At 39.8% G+C, this 20,638-nt stretch overlaps 1 protein-coding gene and 1 long non-coding RNA gene across 5 annotated transcripts in view; one reads left to right on the plus strand and one right to left on the minus strand.

Annotated features, from left to right (window-relative positions):
* Nucleotides 1-7,085, minus strand: part of LOC116762609 — a 40,528-nt gene extending 33,443 nt beyond the window's left edge. The window contains exon 1 of the long non-coding RNA XR_004352296.1: nucleotides 6,974-7,085. This is a non-coding gene — a long non-coding RNA (uncharacterized LOC116762609). The remainder of the gene's footprint in view (nucleotides 1-6,973) is intronic.
* Nucleotides 1-12,900, plus strand: part of KLHL20 (kelch like family member 20) — a 78,044-nt gene extending 65,144 nt beyond the window's left edge. For 2 of the 4 annotated variants that reach the window (XM_032649794.1, XM_032649777.1), the window contains 4 exons: nucleotides 6,979-7,112; nucleotides 7,780-7,988; nucleotides 8,601-8,707; nucleotides 11,336-11,871. In XM_032649794.1, coding sequence (XP_032505685.1) covers nucleotides 6,979-7,112; nucleotides 7,780-7,988; nucleotides 8,601-8,707; nucleotides 11,336-11,420 — 535 coding nt within the window. In that variant the 3' untranslated portion in view covers nucleotides 11,421-11,871. Of the gene's footprint in view, nucleotides 1-6,978; nucleotides 7,113-7,779; nucleotides 7,989-8,600; nucleotides 8,708-11,335 lie in introns of all 4 variants that reach the window. The other 2 variants (XM_032649785.1, XM_032649768.1) reach the window with 2 other exon arrangements.
* Nucleotides 12,901-20,638: the final 7,738 nt, after the last annotated feature.

The raw sequence follows: 20,638 nt of genomic DNA on the forward strand, positions 1-20,638 counted from the left end.
CTTTTACATGTAGCTGTCCAGTTTTCCCAGCACCACTTATTAAAGAGGCTGTCTTTTCTCCATTGTACGTTCTTACCTCCTTTGTCATAAATTAGGTGACCATATGTGCATGGGTTTATCTCTGGGCTTTCTATCCTGAACCATTGATCTATATCTCTGTTTTTGTGCCAGTACTATACTATCTTGATTACTGTAGCTTTGTAGTATAGTTTGAAGTTGGGGAGCCTGATTCCTCCAGCTCCATTTTTCTTTATCAAGATTGCTTTGGCTATTCAGGATCTTTTGTGTTTCTGTACACATTATAAAATTTTTTGTTCTAGTTCTGTGAAGAATGCCATTGGTAGTTTGATAGGGATTGCACTGAATCTGGAGATTGCTTTGGGTAATATAGTTGTTTTCACCATATTGGTTCTTCCATCCAAGAATATGGTATATTTCTCCATCTGTTTACGTCATCTTTGATTTCTTTCATCAGTGTTTTATAGCTTTCTGAGTACAAGTCTTTTGCCTCCTTAAGCAGGTTTATTACTAGGTATTTTATTCTTTTTTTTGCAATGGTAAATGGGAACGTTTCCTTAATTTCTGATTTTTCATTGTTAGTGTATAGGAGTGGCAGAGATTTCTGTGCATTAATTTTGCATCCTGCAACCTTACCAAATTCATTGAACTCCAGTAGTTTTCTGGTGGCTTCTTTAGGATTTTCTATGTATAGTACCATGTTATCTGCAAACAGTGACAGTTTTACTTCTTTTTTTGCAATTTATATGCCTTTTCTTTCTTTTTCTTCTCTGATTGCCATGGCTAGGACTTCTAAAACTATGTTGAATAAGAGTGGCGAGAGTGGACATCCTTGTCTTGTTCCTGATCTTAGTGGAAATGCTTTCAGTTTTTCACCATTGAGTATGATGTTTTCTGTGGGTTTGTCATATACAGCCTTTATCATATTGAGGTAGGTTCCCTCTATTCCCATTTTCTGGAGAGTTTTTAATCATAAATGGGTGTTGAATTTTGTCAAAAGCTTTTTCTGCATCTATTGAGGTGATCATATGGTTTGTTAATATGGTGTACCACATTGATTGATTTGCGTATATTGAAGAATCCTTGCATTCCTGGGATAAATCCCACTTGGCCATGGTGTATGATCCTTTTAATGTGTTGTTGGATTCTCTTTGCTAGTATTTTGTTCAGGATTTTTGCATCTATGTTCATCAGTGATATTGGTCTGTTATTTTCTTTTGTTGTAGTATCTTTGTCTGGTTTTGGTATCAGGGTGATGGTGGGCTTCATAGAATGAATTTGGGAGTACTCCCCCCTCTGCAATTTTTCGGAAGAGTTTGAGAAGGATCGGTGTTATCTCTTCTCTAAATGTTGGATAGAATGCACCTGTGAAGCCGTATGGTCCTGGACTTCTGTTTGTTGGAAACTTTTTAATTACAGTTTCAATTTCATTACTTGTGATACGTCTGTTTATATTTTTTAGTTCTTCCTGGTTCAGTCTTAGAAAATTGTACTTTTCCAAGAATTTGTCCATTTCTTCGTGGTTATCCATTTTATTGGCATATAGTCATTTGTAGTAGTCTCTTATAATCCTTTGTATTTCTGTGGTGTCAGTTGTGATTTCTCCTTTTTCATTTCTAATTTTATTTATTTCAGTCCTCTCCCTGTTTTTTTCTTGATGAGTCTGGCTAAAGGTTTATCGATTTTGTTTATCTTCTCAAAGAACAAACTTTTAGTTTTATTGATCTTTGCTATTTTACTTGTTTCTATTTCGTTTATTTCTGTTAGAAAGAATTAAAAAATAAAAATAGAGATGAAACAACAACCAGAAGGTAAAACAGAACCACAATAGTAAAAAGGAGGAAAAAAAAAGCGGAAAAGGCCTTGACTCTGGGGGGTGGGGTTTAGGTGGTGGGTGGGGCCTATGCTTAGATCCCACAGGGCTGGATAAGGCCCTAGGAGGGTGGGGGCTTAGGCTCAGTGCAGCAGCAGGGGCCCAGGAGTGCCTCTGGCTTTGGAGGGTGGAGGACCAGGTCCAGGACCCCAGCAGGCTCCCTGGGCCCGAGAGGGCAGGGGAAACGCTAGGCGAGTTCCCCCCGATCCTCCAATCCCTGGAGGGCCCCGCCCCATTCGCCTCTCTTCTTCTTCCCCGCCTCCTCCCTCCTATGCCCCTAGGACCCACAGATCCAGAGGGGGCCCCAGAAGGCAGGGGACCAGACCAGGAAGCCCAACAGGCTTTCCGGGGGCAAGTGGGCAGGGGAAACGCCCTCTGTGCCTCCCTGATTCTCCAATCAAAGAGGGCTTCGGGGCTTCCTGGTGGTGCAGTGGTTAAGAATCCGCCTACCAATGCAGGGGACGTGGGTTCAAGCCCTGGTCTGGGAAGATCCCACACGCTGTGGAGCAGCTAAGCCCATGTGGCACAACTACTGAGTCTGCACTCTAGTGCCTGCGAGCCACAACTACTGAGCTCGTGTGCCACAACTACTGAAGCCCATGAGCCTAGAGCTCATGCTCCGCAACAAGAGAAGCCACTGCAATAAGAAGCCCACGCACTGCAACAAAGAATAGCCACAGCTCGCTGCAACTAGAGAAAGCCTGCGTGCAGCAATGAAGACCCAACACAGCCAAAAATAAGTTAATTAATTAAAAAAAAAAAAAAAGAAGCCTCCACCCTGTCCTCCTCTCCTCTTCTCCCCCTGCCTCCCTCCTACGCCCCTAGGACTAGCATGGCCCAGAGGGGGCCTCAGAGGGCAGAGGACCTGGCCCAGGAACCCTGCAGGCTTCCCGGGGCCTGATTGGGTAGGGGAAACGCTAGACTTGCTCCCCCTGATCTCCAAGCCCCCCAAGCGTTCCTCCAGGTATGGGAACCCCTTCCCCCTCCCAGCCACCCCTCAGGGGCGCCGGTCCTGTCTGGCCTCCACTTCTCATCCCCCCTTACTCCCCCCGACGTCCTACCCGGCCTCTCAGGGGTTCCTCCCATCTCCTTGAGCGTCGAGGTCCCCTACCAGTGTCCGGCCAGTGCCCTAGTTGTGGGGAGGCGTGAACTCCATGTCCTCCCCTGCCGCCATCTTGACTCTGCCCCGTAAGTTTATTTTCTACATCTGTAACTCTATTTCTGTTTTGTAGATAAGTCCATATGTAGCCTTTTTTAGATTCCACATATAGGCGATATCATATTTGTCTTTCTCTGTCTGACTTACTTCCATCAGTATGACAGTCTCCAGGTCCATCCATGTTGCTACAAATGGCATTATTTTGTTCTTTTTTATGGCTGAGTAATATTCCATTGTATATATGTACCACATCTGCTTTATCCATTCATCTATCATTGGACATTTAGGTTGTTTCCATGTCCTGGCTATTGTAAATAGTGCTGCAATGAACATTGGGGTGCATGAACCATTTTGAATTATGGTTTTCTCCAGATATATGCCCAGGACTGGGATTGCTGGATCATATGGTAGCTCTATTTTTAGTTTTTTAAGGAACCTCTATACTTTCTCCACAGTGGCTGTACCAGTTTACATTCCCACCAACAGTGTAGGAGGGTTCCCTTTTCTCCACACCCTCTCCAGCATTTATTGTTGTAATTTTTTGATGATGGCTATTCTGATGGTGTGAGGTGATACCTTATTGTAGTTTTGATTTGCATTTCTCTAATAATTAGTGATGTTGAGCATCTTTTCATGTGCCTCTTGGCCATCTGTATGTCTTCTTTGAAGAAATGTCTATTTAGATCTTTCGTCCATTTTTTGGTTGGGTTGTTCGTTTATTTGATATTGAGCTGCATGAGCTGTTTGTGTATTTTGGATATTTTCTCCCATTCTGAGGGTTGTCTTTTCGTTTTGTTTATAGTTTCCTGTGCAAAAGCTTTGAAGTTTAATTAGGTCCCATTTGTTTATTTTTGGTTTTATTTTCATTACTCTAGGAGGTGGATCGAAAAAGATCTTCCTGCGATTTATGTCAGAGGGTGTTCTGCCTAGGTTTTCCTCTAAGAGTTTTATAGTATCTGGCCTTACATTTAGGTCTTTAATCCATTTTGAGTTTATTCTTGTGTATGGTGTTAGGGTGTGTTCTGATTTCATTCTTTTACATGTAGCTGTCCAGTTTTCCCATCACCACTTATTGAAGAGACTGCCTTTTCTCCATTATATATTCTTGCCTCCTTTGTCATAGATTAGGTGACCACAGATGCATGGGTTTATCTCTGGACTTTCTATCCTGAACCATTGATCTATATTTCTGTTTTTGTGCCAGTACCATACTGTTTTGATCACTGTAGCTTTGTAGTATAGTTTGAAGTCAGGGAGTCTGATTCCTCTGGCTCCGTTTTTCTTTCTCAAGATTGCTTTGGCTATTCGTGGTCTTTTGTGTTTCCACACAAATTGTAAAATTTTTTGTTCTATTTCTGTGAAAAATGCCATTGGTAATTTGATAGGGATTGCATTAAATCTGTGAATTGTAAAGCTTAATTCCTGATTGGATTGAGGTGTTCAACATTTCACCGTGTCTGCCTAATATAAGAAAGAGTGAATCCATTGTTTGGGGCATAGGTGTTGTCAACCGGGGGTATAATATCAATTTCAGTTTCTAGGATTCCATTATTTTATGATAATGCCAAGCATACAATAAAAAAATATATGAGACATATAAAGAAACAGAAAAATATGGCAAATAATTGAGAGAAAAAGTAGACAACAGAAGCTGACTTATAGATAATCCGTATTTGGAGATGACAGAAAAAGACTTTAAAATAAGTATAATAAATACATTGAATAAAATAGAGGAAAAGATCAATGGGTAAAAAGTTGGAGAATTTTAATATAGGATTGGAATCTAAAAATAAGATGTACATTTCTACAATTGGAAAATATAGTATCTAAAATGAAGAACTCATTGAATGAGATTAAATAGACAGAGTAGAAGTAGACTGGACACAGCAGAAGACAGAGTTAGTAAACTCAAAGTCAGATTAATAGAAAATATCCAAAAAGAAGAACAGAATGTAAAGAACAGACCATAAGGAACTCAGGGAACACAAATAGACTAAAACACATATGTAATTGGAGTCCCAGAAGGAAAATAGCAATAAGAGCAGAAGCAATATTTGAAGACAGAATATTTGGCTGAGAATTTTCTAAAAGTGATGAAAACTAAACTTTATTCAAAGTGCATGAACCTCAAGATACCTTTACTGACTAACCATAACCTTTCTCCAGGGCCTTCATTCTGCAGCACTTATATCTCTGCTTCTTTCATCTCTGTGAGTTACTACATTCTCAGAATTTGTTTGGAGGTTTTTCCTTAAGAATGTGCTATGTCTCCCCAGCTTGCTTCTTAAGAACAAGGGCTATTTTTAGTATTATTTATTTTATATCCTGTAATATTGATATGGTTTGCTATACAATACTTACTATACTAACAGAATTTTTCACCTATGTAATAAAATGCTCAGCACAATTCCAAGTGATTTTTGTCATATTTATTTCTGAACACCAATAATTTATCAATCAGGGCTCAGTTAAAAAAAATGGAAACCATATCAGCTATTTTAGTAAAGAGAATTTAACATTAAAAAATTGGCTAGGGCTTCCCTGGTGGTGCAGTGGTTGAGAGTCAACCTGCCGATGCAGGGGACACGGGTTCGTGCCCCGGTCCAGGAAGATCCCAAATGCCGTGGAGAGGCTGGGCCCGTGAGCCATGGCCGCTGAGCCTGCACATCCGGAGCCTGTGCTCCACAACTGGAGAGGCCACAACAGTGAGTGGCCCATGTACTGCAAAAAAAAAAAAAAAAAAAAAAAAAAAATTGGCTAGCACATATTGAAGGGCTGAAAAAAAAAAAGAAAAAAGGACACTGAAGTAACTGTAGGAACCCTAGGTCTGGGAAGATAAGGAAAGAGATTAGAGTTATTAGAGCCTAGAAGCTTGGAGGAGAGGTCCCATAGAACTAGGACCATCAGCACCTGAGGAGAGGGTGCCCTGAACAGCTGTGACTCACATCTCCATGGAGGGTTATCTGCCTGGCTAGTTCTGGAAGGCTGTATTTTCCGAAGATGGTTACAATACCTGACATCTCACGTGCTCTTCATACAATCTGACTTTGAAACTCTTCACTGAGAGATGAGGTCTGTGTTTGCTCCCCTCGAATTTGGGCTGGCTTATCAGTATATGGTAGTAGCTCTATGTGACTTGTGAGGCTAGGTCATAAAAGGTGATACATCTTTCACTTGTAACTCTTGGGGCACTCACCTTTGAAGCCTTTGGCTGTCTGAGGTCGCCATGCTGAGAGGAAGCCCAACTAGCCTACATGGAGAGACCCTGAGGCTACATGGAGACATGCCCAGCCAGTGCCCAGCTGCTTCAGCACCTGGCTGTTCCAGCTCTAGCCACAATTTGACAGCAACCACATGAGACACCTGAGCCAGAACTTCCCCTGTGAAGCCCTTCCTAAATTCCTGATGCATGGAAACATAAGAATTAGTAAAATAATTATTGTGGAAAGTCACTGAGTTTTGGGGTGGTTTGTTACACAGCATAGATAACCAGAACACTGGTACTGTTATCTCAGGAGCTCAGAGGAGCTGCCTCACAGAGCTGTGACTGAAACCCCCAACAAGGCTAGCTTTGGAAGTGCCAGAAAAAGTCTAGAAACTGAAATTAACTGCTACTGTCAGAGTGAAAGGCCAATGTTGAGACAATATTGACAGGGTTGGCAAGCAAACAGAAAGTGTCTAGTCCTTCCTTTTGGCAGAATCTAGTAGAGAGCCAGCCTGGCAAAGGAGAAATGTAGTTTTCAGAGTTCTAGCCCCAGTTCATAAGTCAGAGTACTGATAACTATGTAAAAATATGTTAGATTCTCTCTGTACATTTGACCTTAGCAAATCTATGTATCTAACATATCTTTAGCATAATTTCATACCTTATGGAAAAGGCTTCACTTAATAAAAACATGCGTGCAGTCTTTGGTTTCTCTTACCGCAGGTATGATCCGAAGGAGAACAAGTGGACTCGGGTGGCTTCTATGAGTACTAGGAGACTAGGCGTGGCTGTGGCTGTGTTAGGAGGGTTCTTATACGCTGTAGGTGGCTCTGATGGGACATCTCCACTCAACACAGGTCAGTTCCTTCCAAAGTCAGTTTGGTTTCCCCAAACCAATACATTTTTCTTAGGAGAGTCCCCTTACAAAAAGTATAAAAAGTTCATGTTATCCTATCATTTATTAAGAAAATTATTTTCCCTCTAGGAGAGTTCAACTGTTAGCTCTTCCTCAGCTCCTTCTGCAGTCATAGTCTACTAGTATATTTCCAAAGTATTTCTTTCTCCCTTCATTTCACAAGTTGCTAGGAATTTATAATGAATAAAACAACAATTTTCTTAATATTATTTCCCTCCCCCAACCATCTTTCCTTAAAAAACAAATAAAATCCTCTGTATTATAATCTAAAAATAAATAAAAACTTATAAACTGGTTTATAGTCTAATCCTGTCATTTAAAGATAAGGAGAGATGCCACGAGTCACATAGCTAATGAGTCATATAGCCAGAACTAGAACTAGGTACCTTGACTCCAACACATGCCCTTTCCATCAACCATACCTAAAAGAAATCAGTCCCTGATGAGAATATAGTAGTATTATCCAAAGGTAGATGATTCCTTCTCAGAAGCAAAAATCAGATTGCTTATTGAAAATATGTTATCACAAAGTGAAGTAGCTATGAAGAAAACTAGAGGTGAAAGGAAATGATTGCATGGTCACTTACTGGTTTTTCTTTTCCCTGCAGTGGAGCGTTATAATCCTCAGGAAAACAGATGGCACACCATAGCCCCTATGGGAACCCGGAGGAAACACCTAGGCTGTGCAGTGTATCAGGATATGATCTATGCCGTAGGAGGTAGAGATGACACTACAGAGCTTAGCAGTGCTGAGAGATACAACCCCAGAACCAACCAGTGGTCTCCAGTGGTGGCTATGACATCCCGCCGTAGTGGAGTAAGTGCCCGGCTACTGAAAACTTTGAAAAGCAAAAGCACCAAGAGAGGGCTGTGCAGAAGGAGAAGTCTGATCTGTAAAGTATAATACAATGGGACAGTGCCTATACAGCACTGTATAGGCAAAACAACCCCTGTCACTTTTGTACTGGAAAGAAAAGTTAATTTCTTTTGATTACTATTATCTCAAGTTAAATATCTTATATCCAATCATATCTTTAGAGAATTATTTTTATGATTTATTTACTTTTATTGAAGTATAGTTGATGTATACTATTATGTTAATTTCTGCTGTTCAGCAAATGATTCAGTTATACATATATACATTCTCTTTTAATATTCTTTTCCATTATGGTTTATCACAGGATACTGAATATAGTTCCCTCTGCTATACAGTAGGACCTTGTGGTTTATCCATTCTATATACAATAGTTTGCATCTTATAATTTATCTTGTAATCATTTGCTTCTTTGAAAGGCATCGCCCTGTCTTATCTACTACCTTATCTAACTTCACTCGAATTCATTGATATTGGATTGGATTGGATATATAGATTCATCCATATCTAATAGAGAGCAGTTTCTTCAGCAGCCACTGTGTTTTGGTCCCATAGGTTGGCCTGGCAGTAGTGAATGGACAGCTCATGGCTGTAGGAGGTTTTGATGGCACAACGTACTTGAAGACCATTGAAGTTTTTGATCCTGATGCCAATACATGGAGGTAACCTTTAAGCTATGTTGCAAATCACCTCACTGCTGACTTGAAAATCATGGGCTTGAGATAAAACATGACCATCAAAATCAAGATGGTCAGTATATTGAATTACCTCTTGCAGTACTTTGAAAAGGGCTCAAAGTTACCCATATTCGATGGCTTATTTTGACTTCATTGCTCTAAAGTGGCTGACATCTTACAAAATTCCTCTCTTTGGTAACTGTCCAGTTTTATAATTGGAGGTAGCAAAAACAGAAAAAACAATCTCCCCTCTAGCTCCGTCACGTTCAGCTGAGGAAACTAAAGCACTGAGAAATAAAGAGACCTGCCTAAGCAAGTTAGTGACAGAGTTAGAATTAGAACCTAGACCTTTGGCTGTCAATCTGTCATTGCAATTTTTATGCCCAGGAAAAGCAAATTGCAGTTACCGTTTGAAAAATAATACTTTATTTCATTTTAAAACTGATTTTTTCTCTTGAGTTTTAAAAATATTTAAATATGTTGTTACTCTATTTTAATGTCTAGTAAATTGTAACAGTCACTTTTAGCAAGGAGGCTACATCTTAGGAGAGTTTAAGTTAAGCTGTATTCATAGGCTTAATTTTACTTTGCTTTTAAATCCTTAATTGTCTAACAAATCCTTCCTAAATACTTAAGTAGTTCTTATAAATTCACATAAATTGGGTGACTCTTGCATTTATTTTAAATATTCAAAAACTTTTACAAATGTAGCAAAATTCTCTTAAACCTTTCAACTTAAAATCCTGTCTAAATCTTTGCTCAGTCACACATATTAAACTTGATCTTTGCTCAATCACACATTTTAAGCTTGACTGACAAAACTAATCTGATAGATGCTCTGATATGCCAAAGTCTCTTAAACACTACAAGTTTAAAAGGTCAAATATATAGTTAATTCTCATTTTTAATATAAAATATTATTAATAGTATGGGTTTGAGGTACTTTATATCTATACTAATATCTATTTTAAATACTAGCTTTGAAAAAAAAGAGTTTTACCTTCTAAGTAGTTCTTTCTCAGAGAATTGGGCTTATTTGCCTAAACACGTCTGGTGTAACCATCTCAGTGGTTGAGGTTGCACATAAACCACAGATAGCAGTCTAGATATGATATCTGAGGCAGAAGACATTCTGAAAGATTTTTCTCATGACCAGGAAAGATAAGTTGACGTCTTTTATAGTCACTTTTATATTCCAGAAGGGGCAGTCTTGTAGTCCATTCCTACTGCATTCTGAGTATACATTTTCTAATTTTGAGCCTGTAACTATCACCCAGATTTTTTTCATTAGTATATAAGATTCAACTAATGAATTTACTGGGTTCTTTTTATAGTCTTCATCTCTGGGAAACAGGGAAAGCCACAACTTTGACAGATACCTGAATGACATTCTTTGGATTCTGCATCTCTCTCATGCTCTGCATGGCTCAGTGGTCACAATACTAAAGTCAGACTAATAACACTGTAGCACTTTTTGCTTATACATCACATTTTCACAACCTTGTTCATGAAGTAAAGATTTACTGAGTGCTCTAGACCCTGGGGATACAAAAGTGAACACAACAAAATTCCCTGCCCGCCTGGAGCTGACATTACAAGGGAGATAGTGCCATACCAGGGGTAGAAGTGCTATGGCAAATAGCAGAGAGGCAGGGAGTCCAGGGAGGATTATCCACTTTAAAAGGTAGCCCAGGGAGGCCCCACTGAAAAGGTAACATTTCAGCAAAACCCAACAGAGGTTAAGGGAAAGAGAATGGCAGGTTTTCATGAATAGGAGCCTCTCACTTATGGTGTATTTTCTTCCATATACAGCTTTCTATTTTTAGTGGGAATCTGGGTAAGCATAATTTGGGAAGACAGCCAAGTTTATTTCTGCCACTTAATGACTATGATCCTATGTAAGGACTTGTTTCTCAGTAACTGTTACTAATATATGTTAGTAATATTTGACCAAGTAATATTCATGAAATTCTTAAGGACCATCTGTTGAGGGATTACTATATAAATTTTTGTAGTTACATATCCCAAATTTAAAGCCAATTTAAAATCAATACTTACAGTTGACAGAGGATCTAATATTCTTTTCCATGGAAATCCTTAAATTTGAAGATGATCTTGTTCACATATCAAAAACTAGATGCAGACTTTATTTAATCATATCCAGCTTTGTTCCATAAAGGGTTTGAGAAGACTTCTAAGAGTACATACAAAACAAAAGGATAGAAATAAATCATTGAAGTTTAGGCAAAAGCAAAATGTGGGTGGGAAAATATTATAGCCAGGGTCAAAATTAGACACAAAAATGTAGAATATGTGATTCTGTGTAATTGTTATAAGTCAGTCTACATGTAGAGTTATAAAGTTACAAGGCAAAGTGGATATGGTGCTCTCTTAAAACAGTGTCCTAAAAGTCAGAGAATTTCAGTCAATGTCTGAAATAATTCTGCTACTTGCCAGTGCTCAATTCCAGCTCCTACTCTTTGGAAGAGATGTATGAAGCTAAAAATATTAGTTGTGATATAAAACAAAGAATTGTGTTTTATTAACATCTACATTATGGAAGAAATAGTGCTTTTTCTATTTAGAAATCTGATTGTGTTTCTTTCTTTGCAGGTTATATGGCGGGATGAATTACCGTCGGCTTGGAGGTGGTGTAGGAGTTATAAAAATGACACATTGTGAATCCCATATATGGTGACCATATAGAAGACAGTCATGCATTTGCTCCTCTGTATTGTGGAGAGCTTTGACTTTGGAGCTTTGTACAGCTCTAGAATACACTAAACAAATTTTATTATTTGCCGGTGCCTCAACATGTGGAAATACAGATACATTGAAAGTACTTCACCTGCAAGACGCCACCTTTGCACAATAATTTTCAGTTCTGTGCAGAAGAATATTTATTTTTGGTTTTAATTTATCATGGGATTTTTGTTGCTGGGTTTTTGGTTTTTTGTTTTGGGATTTAGCCTTCCTCCCACCAAAAGAGAAAAAAAGGAAAGACAAAAAAAAAAAAAAAACATTTCAAGCAGTAAAACCTTATTTTGAAGATACTGATTAAGTTTGAAACTACTAATAAGGGAAGAGGTCTATATGGGATCTAGTTGTCAGTTCTAAGCACTCCATCCACAAGACTCCACTACTTACAGGGACTTATCAGTGACAAAGATAGGTATGCAAGGTGTATTAGTTAGGCATCATTCTTGCAGTAAGCACCAGAAGACTTGAAAATCTAAAAAACAAAACAAAGGAAACATCTCATTTAACTAGAACAATTCAAAAGGAATATTAAATCAATAAGACCAGGACTCAGATGCCAAAGTTTTCATCAGTAGAAGCTCACATCTTGTTTCCTTCCTTATGGACTTGCTTGCCACTATAAAGTCTTTTTTTCAATTATTTCCATAGAGTTCCTGCTAGATCTAGAGCTCTGCTCAGTGCCTCTACAAAAACAGTATATGATTCTCATATACTGTCTTGAGAATCCCCCAGTAGAATCACGTGTAACTCTCCAAGTTTTTGCTCAAAAACGTTACTGACTGAAGCAACTTTCCTTTCTATTTCCTATTGCTACTAAGGACCAGCAGGGAGAAATGTCCTCTCCCCAGCAGTGAATACTGTTATGCAATTTACACTTGATGCTCAGGCCTGCTGAAGCTGAGGCTGACCTGTAATCACAGTCTCCAAGGGAATGAATTCTTCAGTTCATGAAATAGTATGCTAACGAGTATAAAATCAGTTGAGGCATTTAATTAATAAAATCTTGGTTCTTTTATAAAAACTATATATCATTATCCTCATTCTATAAAGCCACTATTACCACTACTCTCAAATTGCACTTTCTGGTAAAAAGTTAACATTTTTAAGGAAAAAAAAGAATACAGATTTCAGTGGTTAAAGTGTTTTTGTTATTGTGATCATACACCAATTTTTTCCAATGTATCTTGCAGGAAAAGCTTTGAAAAAGACTTTAACCACAACCATAAGGAATAACCTTCTTCTCCCTCCCCTCACTACAAAAATGTTTGGCAACATTTGTGTTTACATTTAAAGATCATTTGCACCTTTATAAGGAAAAAAAATAAGTATTTGGTAAACAATTGTTTACATGCATCATTTATGCTTTTTTCTAGCATGTATAACTTTTTAAAATAAAGGTAGTACTTACCATAAAAAAATTTTGGTTAATGCTTGTATCTCTGCTACTTAATTTAGATTTTCTGTTTCTGTATCATTTACACTTCCTATTATAAAGTTAAAAGTACTTACAACCTGAAGGAATAAAGGGATTACCAGCTAGAATTATGAATTTTTATTATATATTTTATATAATAGTAGTATATTACCTAACCTCCAAACTTATTTTCTGGTGTGGAACTTGGAATCAAACGATTTTGAGCTAGAAGGACTTTTAACAATCATCTGGTCCAGGGACTTCCCTGGTGGCACAGTGGTTAAGAATCCACCTGCCAACACAAGGGACACGGGTTCGAGCCCTGGTCTGGGAAGATCCCGCATGCCGCGGAGCAACTAAGCCTGTGCGCCACAACTATTGAGCCTGCGCTCCAGAGCCTGTGAGCCAGAACTACTGAGCCCATGTGCCTCAACTACTGAAGCCTGCACGCCTAGAGCCCGTGCTCCACAACAAGAGAAGCCACTGCAATGAGAAGCCTGCACGCCGCAACTAGAGAAAGCCCACATGCAGCAACGAAGACCCAACACAGACAAAAATAAATTAATTAAAAAATCATCGGGCTTCCCTGGTGGCGCAGTGGTTGGGAGTCCGCCTGCCGATGCAGAGGACGTGGGTTCGTGCCCCGGTCTGGGAAGATCCCACATGCCACGGAGCGGCTGGGCCCGTGAGCCATGGCCGCTGGGCCTGCGCGTCGGGAGCCTGTGCTCCGCAACGGGAGAGGCCACGGCAGTGAGAGGCCCGCGTAACACAAAAAAAAAAAAAAAATCATCATCATCATCAGGCTTCCCTGGTGGCGTAGTGGTCAAGAATCCTCCTGCCAATGCAGGGTACACGGGTTCAAGCCCTGGTCTGAGAAGATCCCACATGCCACGCAGCAATTAAGCCCATGTGCCACAACTACTGAGCCTGTGCTCTAGAGCCCTCAAGCCACAACTACTGAGTTCATGTGCCACAACTACTGAAGCCCACTGTGCCTAGAGCCTGTGCTCCACAAGAGAAGCCAATGCAATGAGAAGCCCGTGCACCACAATGAAGAGTAACCCCCACTCGCCGCAACTAGAGAAAGCCCACGCACAGCAACAAAGACCCAACGCAGCAAAAAATAATTTTTTTTAAATGGCTAAATAAAATCATCATCATCATCTGGTCTAAACCCATTTATTGCTCTGCTTTAAGAATGAAAACCAAGGAAGTCCTGCCTAAGCGTAAATAGTCAATGATAGAACCAACATTTGAAATCAGTTCCCCTAACTCCTACTTCATTTCTCTTTCTATGCCACACAGCCACTGCAGACCTACCTGAAACATGTCCTGGAACTAAATATACTAATAGACCTTAATTTTAAGGTCTGGTATGCAACATTGAAAAGGTATAAAAATTTTTATGAGATCATTACGGTACTGCATCACTAACAGTCAGTCTTCAAGACAAAATCACATATTTCCAAAGACTCTACTATTTCATATATTTGAAGAAAAGGAGGGGAATAGTAACAGCAACAAAATTCTAGGGATTAGACTTTCCATAAGCAGGGAAATCCCCAGTGAGAGCAATTCACATGGCAGTGATTCAAGAGTAGAGACCCAGGAACTATAGCACTGGCCAAAGTGACCATCTGAGTCTAAAGGGTCTTTTTTTTCCTTACACTGAAGGTGCTCCAGTTTTATTGAGTGAAGTGTACTTATTCTATAAAAGACATTGGTGTAAAATAGAATATTTATTAACTTATTTGCATAGTGATTTCCACAATACTATGAAGTAAACTTTGGTTGGGTTGGTGGTTATCTTCATTTTATAAATAAGTAAATTGAAGCTTAGAAAAGTTAAAATGACATGGTAGATGCTGAACCTCAAATGCACATCCCCTGATTCCAAACCCATTCTTCTCTATAGTGCTCTCCACATTCCCATTTCTAATGTCACTGTTCCCCAGTTTTGTTCTCCAATATTTTACCTGCAAATAATCTACACTGCAGAGACTAGTTCTTGACAACTGTGAAGTAGAAAAGGTCCCTCCTGAACAATATTTGAGTGAAAGCAGGGAAAAAGCATTTCAAACTTTATATTAACTTAGGAAACAGATGGGAAAAGAAAAAAATTGGGATAAGGAAAGAAACAGAGAAGAAGGAAGAGGCAAAAACAGACCAGTAAACCCAAATATCACTGGCTGGTTGTCTAAGTACTTTGTGACACTGGCTCTTTAAATTGCTTTGAGGTCTCTGTACTGGAAGTGACTGATAAGAATAGTTCCTACAGCCTGGAAGGGTGGGATGGGGAGAGTGGGAGGGAGGGAGACGCAAGAGGGAAGACATATGGGAACATATGTATATGTATAGCTGATTCACTTTGTTGTAAAGCAGAAACTAACACACCATTGTAAAGCAATTATACCCCAATAAAGATGTTAAAAAAAAAAAAAAAAGAATAGTTCCTAGAAATGACAAAACTCTTCAACTAGAGTTGTCTTAAGTGTCCTTAACAATAGTAACCTTTAAGTTATTTAGTCATGGTTAGGAACTTTTAAATGTAGAAGACGGATGGTATTATACTAACATTAAATATTCAGGGTGTTCCAATAACTGTCAGTAACCTATTAATATCCCTATCCTAGAAAGTCAGAATATTTACTAAAGGGATTCTGAATTCCTAGGAAAAGAGGACATGTATCTTCAGTGTGAATTTAGATCAATATATATTTGGACTCCTACTAAACAGAAACAGTCCCTGCCTTCAAAAACCTTACAGTTAGTTTCAAGTAGACCTTCAAAATGGCAGAGGAGTAAGACGTGGAGATCACCTTCCTCCCCACAAATACATCAGAAATAACATCTACATGTAGAACAACTCCTACAGAACACCTACTGAATGCTAGCAGAAGACCTCAGGCTTCCCAAAAGGCAAGAAACTCCCCACGTACCTGGGTAGGGCAAAAGAAAAAAGAATAAACAGAGACAAAAGAATAGGGACGGGACCTGCACCAGTGGGAGGGAGCCGTGAAGGAGGAAAGGTTTCCACACACTAGGAAGCCCCTTCACGGGTGGAGACTGTGGGTGGTGGAGGGGGGAAGCTTCGGAGCCACAGAGGAGAGGGCAACAACAGGGGTGTGGAGGGCAAAGCGGAGAGATTCCTGCACAGAGGATCGGTGCTGACCAGCACTCACCAGCCCGAGAGGCTTGTCTGCTCACCGGCTGGGGCAGGCGGGGGCTGGGACAGGCGGGGGCTGGGAGCTGAGGCTCGGGCTTCCGAGGTCAGATGCCAGGGAGAGGACTAGGGTTGGTGGCATGAACACAGCGTGAAGGGAGCTAGTGCGCCACAGCTAGCTTGGAGGGAGTCCGGGAAAGAGTCTGGAACTGCTTAAGAGGCAAGATACCACTGTTTTGGGGTGCAGGAGGAGAGGGGATTCAGAGCACTACCTGAACAAGCTCCAGAGATGAGCGCAAGCCACGGCTATCAGAACAGACACCAGAGATGGGCATGAAATGCTAAGGCTACTGCTGCAGCCACCAAGAAGCCTGTGTGCAAGCACAGGTCACTATCCACACCTCCCCTCCCAGGAGCCTGTACAGCCCACCATTGCCAGGGTCCCGCGATCCAGGGACAACTTCCCCAGGAGAACACACAGTGTGCCTCAGGCTGGAGCAACGTCACGCAGGCCTCTGCCACCACAGGCTCTCTGCATTCCGTACCCCTCCCTTCCCCTGGCCTGAGTAAGCCAGAGCCCCCTAATCAGCTGCTACTTTAACCCCATCCTGTCTGAGTGAAGAACAGATGCCCTCAGGCGGCATATATGCAGAGGCGGGGCCAAACCCAAAGCTGAACCCCAGGAGCAGTGCAAACAAAGAAGAGAAAGGGAAATTCCTCCCAGCAGCCTCAGGAGCAGCGGATTAAATCTCCACAATCTACTTGATGTACCCTGCATCTCTGGAATACCTGAATAGACAACGAATCATCCCAAAATTGAGGTGGTGGACCTTAGAAGCAACTGTAGACTTGGGGTTTGCTTTCTACATCTAATTTGTTTCTGGTTTTATGTTTATCTTAGTTTAGTATTTAGAGTTTATTATCAGTGGTAGATTTGTTTATTGATTTGGTTGCTCTCTTCTTTTTTTATATATAGATATATACTTTTTTCCTCCTCTTTTTGTGAGTGTATATGTGTATGCTTCTCTGTGTGATTCTGTCTGTATAGCTTTGCTTTTACCATTTGTCCTGGGGTTCTGTCTGTCTGTTTTTATTGTTTGTTTTTTAATATAGGTTTTAGCACTTGTTATCATGGTGGATTTCATTTTTGGTTAGGCTCCTCTCTTCTTTCCTTGTTTTTTTAATTATTTTTGAATTATTTTTATTTTTAATAATTTTTCTTACTTTTTATTTTAATAACTATATTTTATTTTATTTTTTTCTCCCTTTTCTTCTGAGCCATGTGACAGGGTCTTCATGATCTGGCAAGGTGTCAGGCCTGAGCCTCTGAGTGGGGGAGCCCAATTCAGGACATTGGTCTACCAGAGTCCACCTGGCTCCATGTAATATCAAACAGCATAAGCTCTCCCAGAGATCTCCATCTCAACGCTAAGACCCAGCTCCACTCAATGACCAGCAAGCTACAGGGCTGGACACCCAATGCCAAACAACAAGCAAGAAAGGAACAACCGTACCCATCAGCAGAGAGGCTGCTTAAAATCATAATAAGGTCAATGACACCCCAAAACACACCACCGGATGCAGTCCTGCCCACCAGAAAGACAAGATCCAGCCTCATCCACCAGAACACAGGCACCAGTCCCCTCTACCAGGAAGCCTACATAACCCACTGAACTAACCTTACCCACTGGGGACAGACACCAAAAAAAACGGGAACTACGATCCTGCAGCCTGTGAAAAGGAGACCCCAAACACAGTAAGTTAAGTAAAATGAGAAGACAGAGAAACACACAACAGAAGAAGGAGCAAGATAAAAACCCACCCAACCAAACAAATGAAGAGGAAATAGGCAGTCTACCTGAAAAAAGAATTCAGAGTAACAACAGTAAAGATGATCCAAAATCGTGGAAATAGAATGGAGAAAATACAAGAAACATTTAACAAGGCTCTAGAAGAACTAAAGAGCAAACAATGATGAACAACACAATAAATGAAATTAAAAATTCTCTAGAAGGAATCAATAGCAGAAAAACTGAGGCAGAAGAACGGATAGTGACCTGGAAGATAAAATAGTGAAAATAACTACCACAGAGCAGAATAAAGAAAAAAGAATGACAGAGACCTCTGGGACAACATTAAATGCACCAACATTCGAATTATAGGTGTCCCAGAAGAAGAAGACAAAAAGAAAGGGACTGAGAAAATATTTGAAGAGATTATAGTTGAAAAATTCCCTAATATGGGAAAGGAAATAGTCAAGTCCAGGAAGCGCAGAGTCCTATACAGGATAAATCCAAGGAGAAACATCCCAAGACACATATTAATCAAACTATCAAAAATTAAATACAAAGAAAAAATATTAAAAGCAGCAAAGGAAAAACAACAAATAACATACAAGGGAAGCCCCATGAGGTTAACAGCTGATCTTTCCGCTGAAACTCTGCAAGGCAGAAAGGAGTGGCAAGACATATGTAAAGTGATGAAAGGGAAAAACTTACAACCAAGACACTCTATCCAGCAAGGATCTCATTCAGATTCGATGGAGAAATTAAAATGTTTACAGACAAGCAAAAGCTAAGAGAATTCAGCACCACCAAAACAGCTTTGCCACAAATGCTAAAGGAACTTCTCTAGGCAGGGAACACAAGAAAAGGAAAAGACCTATAATAACAAACCCAAAACAATTAAGAAAATGTTACGAGGAACATACATATTGATAACTACCTTAAATGTAAATGGATTAAATGCTCCAACCAAAAGACATAGACTGGCTGAATGCATACAAAAACAAGACCCATACATATGCTGCCTACAAGAGACCCACTTCAGACCTAGGGACACATACAGACTGAAAGTGAGGGTATGGAAAAAAATATTCCATGCAAATGGAAATCAAAAGAAAGCTGGAGTAGCAATTCTCATATCAGATAAAATAGACTTTAAAATAAAGATTATTACAAGAGACAAAGAAGGACACTACATAATGATCAAGGGATCAATCCAAGAAGAAGATATAACAAATGTAAATCTTTACACACCCAACACAGGAGCACCTCAATACATAAGGCAAATGCTAGCAGCAATAAAAGGGGAAATCGATGGTAACACAATCATAGTAGGGGACTTTAACACCCCACTTTCAACAATGGACAGATCATCCAAAATGAAAATAAATAAGGAAACACAAGCTTTAAATGAGACATTAAACAAGATGTACTTAATTGATATTTATAGGACATTCCATCCAAAAACAACAGAATACACTTTCTTCTCAAGTGCTCATGGAACATTCTCCAATATAGATCGTATCTTTGGTCACAAATCAAGCCTTGGAATATTTAGGAAAATTGAAATCATATCAAGTACCTTTTCTGACAACAACGCTATGAGACTAGACATGAATTACAGGAAAAAGTCTGTAAAAAAATACAAATGCATGGAGGCTAAAGAATACACTACTAAATAACCAAGAGATCACTGAAGAAATCACAGAGGAAATCAAAAAATACCTAGAAAGAAATGACAATGAAAACATGACAACCCAAAACCTATGGGATGCAGCAAAAGCAGTTCTAAGAGGGAAGTTGATAGCAATACAACAGTAGGTCAAGAAACAACAAACATCTCAAATAAACAACCTAAACTTACACCTAAAGCAACTAGAGAAAGAAGAACAAAAAAGCCCGAATTTAGCAGAAGGAAAGAAATCATAAAGATGAGATCAGAAATAAATGAAAAAGAAATGAAGAAAACAATAGCAAAGATCAATAAAACTAAAACCTGTTTCTTTAAGAAGATAAACAAAATTGATAAACCATTAGCCAGACTCATCAAGAAAAAAAGGGAGAAGACTCAAATCAATAGAATTAGAAATGAAAAAGGAGGGCTTCCCTGGTGGCACAGTGGTTAAGAATCCGCCTGGCAATGCAGGGGACACAGGTTTGAGTCCCGGTCTGGGAAGATCCCACATGCCATGGAGCAACTAAGCCCGTGCACCACAACTACTGAGCCTGCACTCTAGAGCCCGGGAGCCACAACTACTGAGCCCATGTGCCACAACTACTGAAGCCTGTGAGCCTAGAGCCCGTGCTCCGCAACAAGAGAAGCCAACGCAATAGGAAACCTGCGCAACCCAACGAAGAGTAGCTCCCGCTCTCCACAACTAGAGAAGAACCAGTGCTCAGCAATGAAGACCCAACGCAGCCAGAAAAATAAATAAAATAAAATAAAATTTTTTTTTAAATCTTCCAGCAAACAAAAGCCCAGGACCAGATGGCTTCACAGGTGAATTCTATCAAACATTTAGAGAAGAGCTAACACCTAACCTTCTCAAACTCTGCCAAAATATAGCAGAGGGAGGAACACTACCAAACTCATTCTACAAGGCCACCATCACCCTGATACCAAAACCAGACAAAGATGTCACAAAGAAAGAAAAACTACAGGCCAATATCACTGATAAACATAGATGCAAAAATCCTCAACAAAATACTAGCAAACAGAATCCAACAGCACCTTAAAAGGATCATACACCATGATCAAGTGGGGTTTACCCCAGGAATGCAAGGATTCTTCGATA

The sequence above is a fragment of the Phocoena sinus genome, chromosome 1 (assembly GCF_008692025.1).
Source record: "Phocoena sinus isolate mPhoSin1 chromosome 1, mPhoSin1.pri, whole genome shotgun sequence".
NCBI lineage: Eukaryota > Metazoa > Chordata > Mammalia > Artiodactyla > Phocoenidae > Phocoena > Phocoena sinus.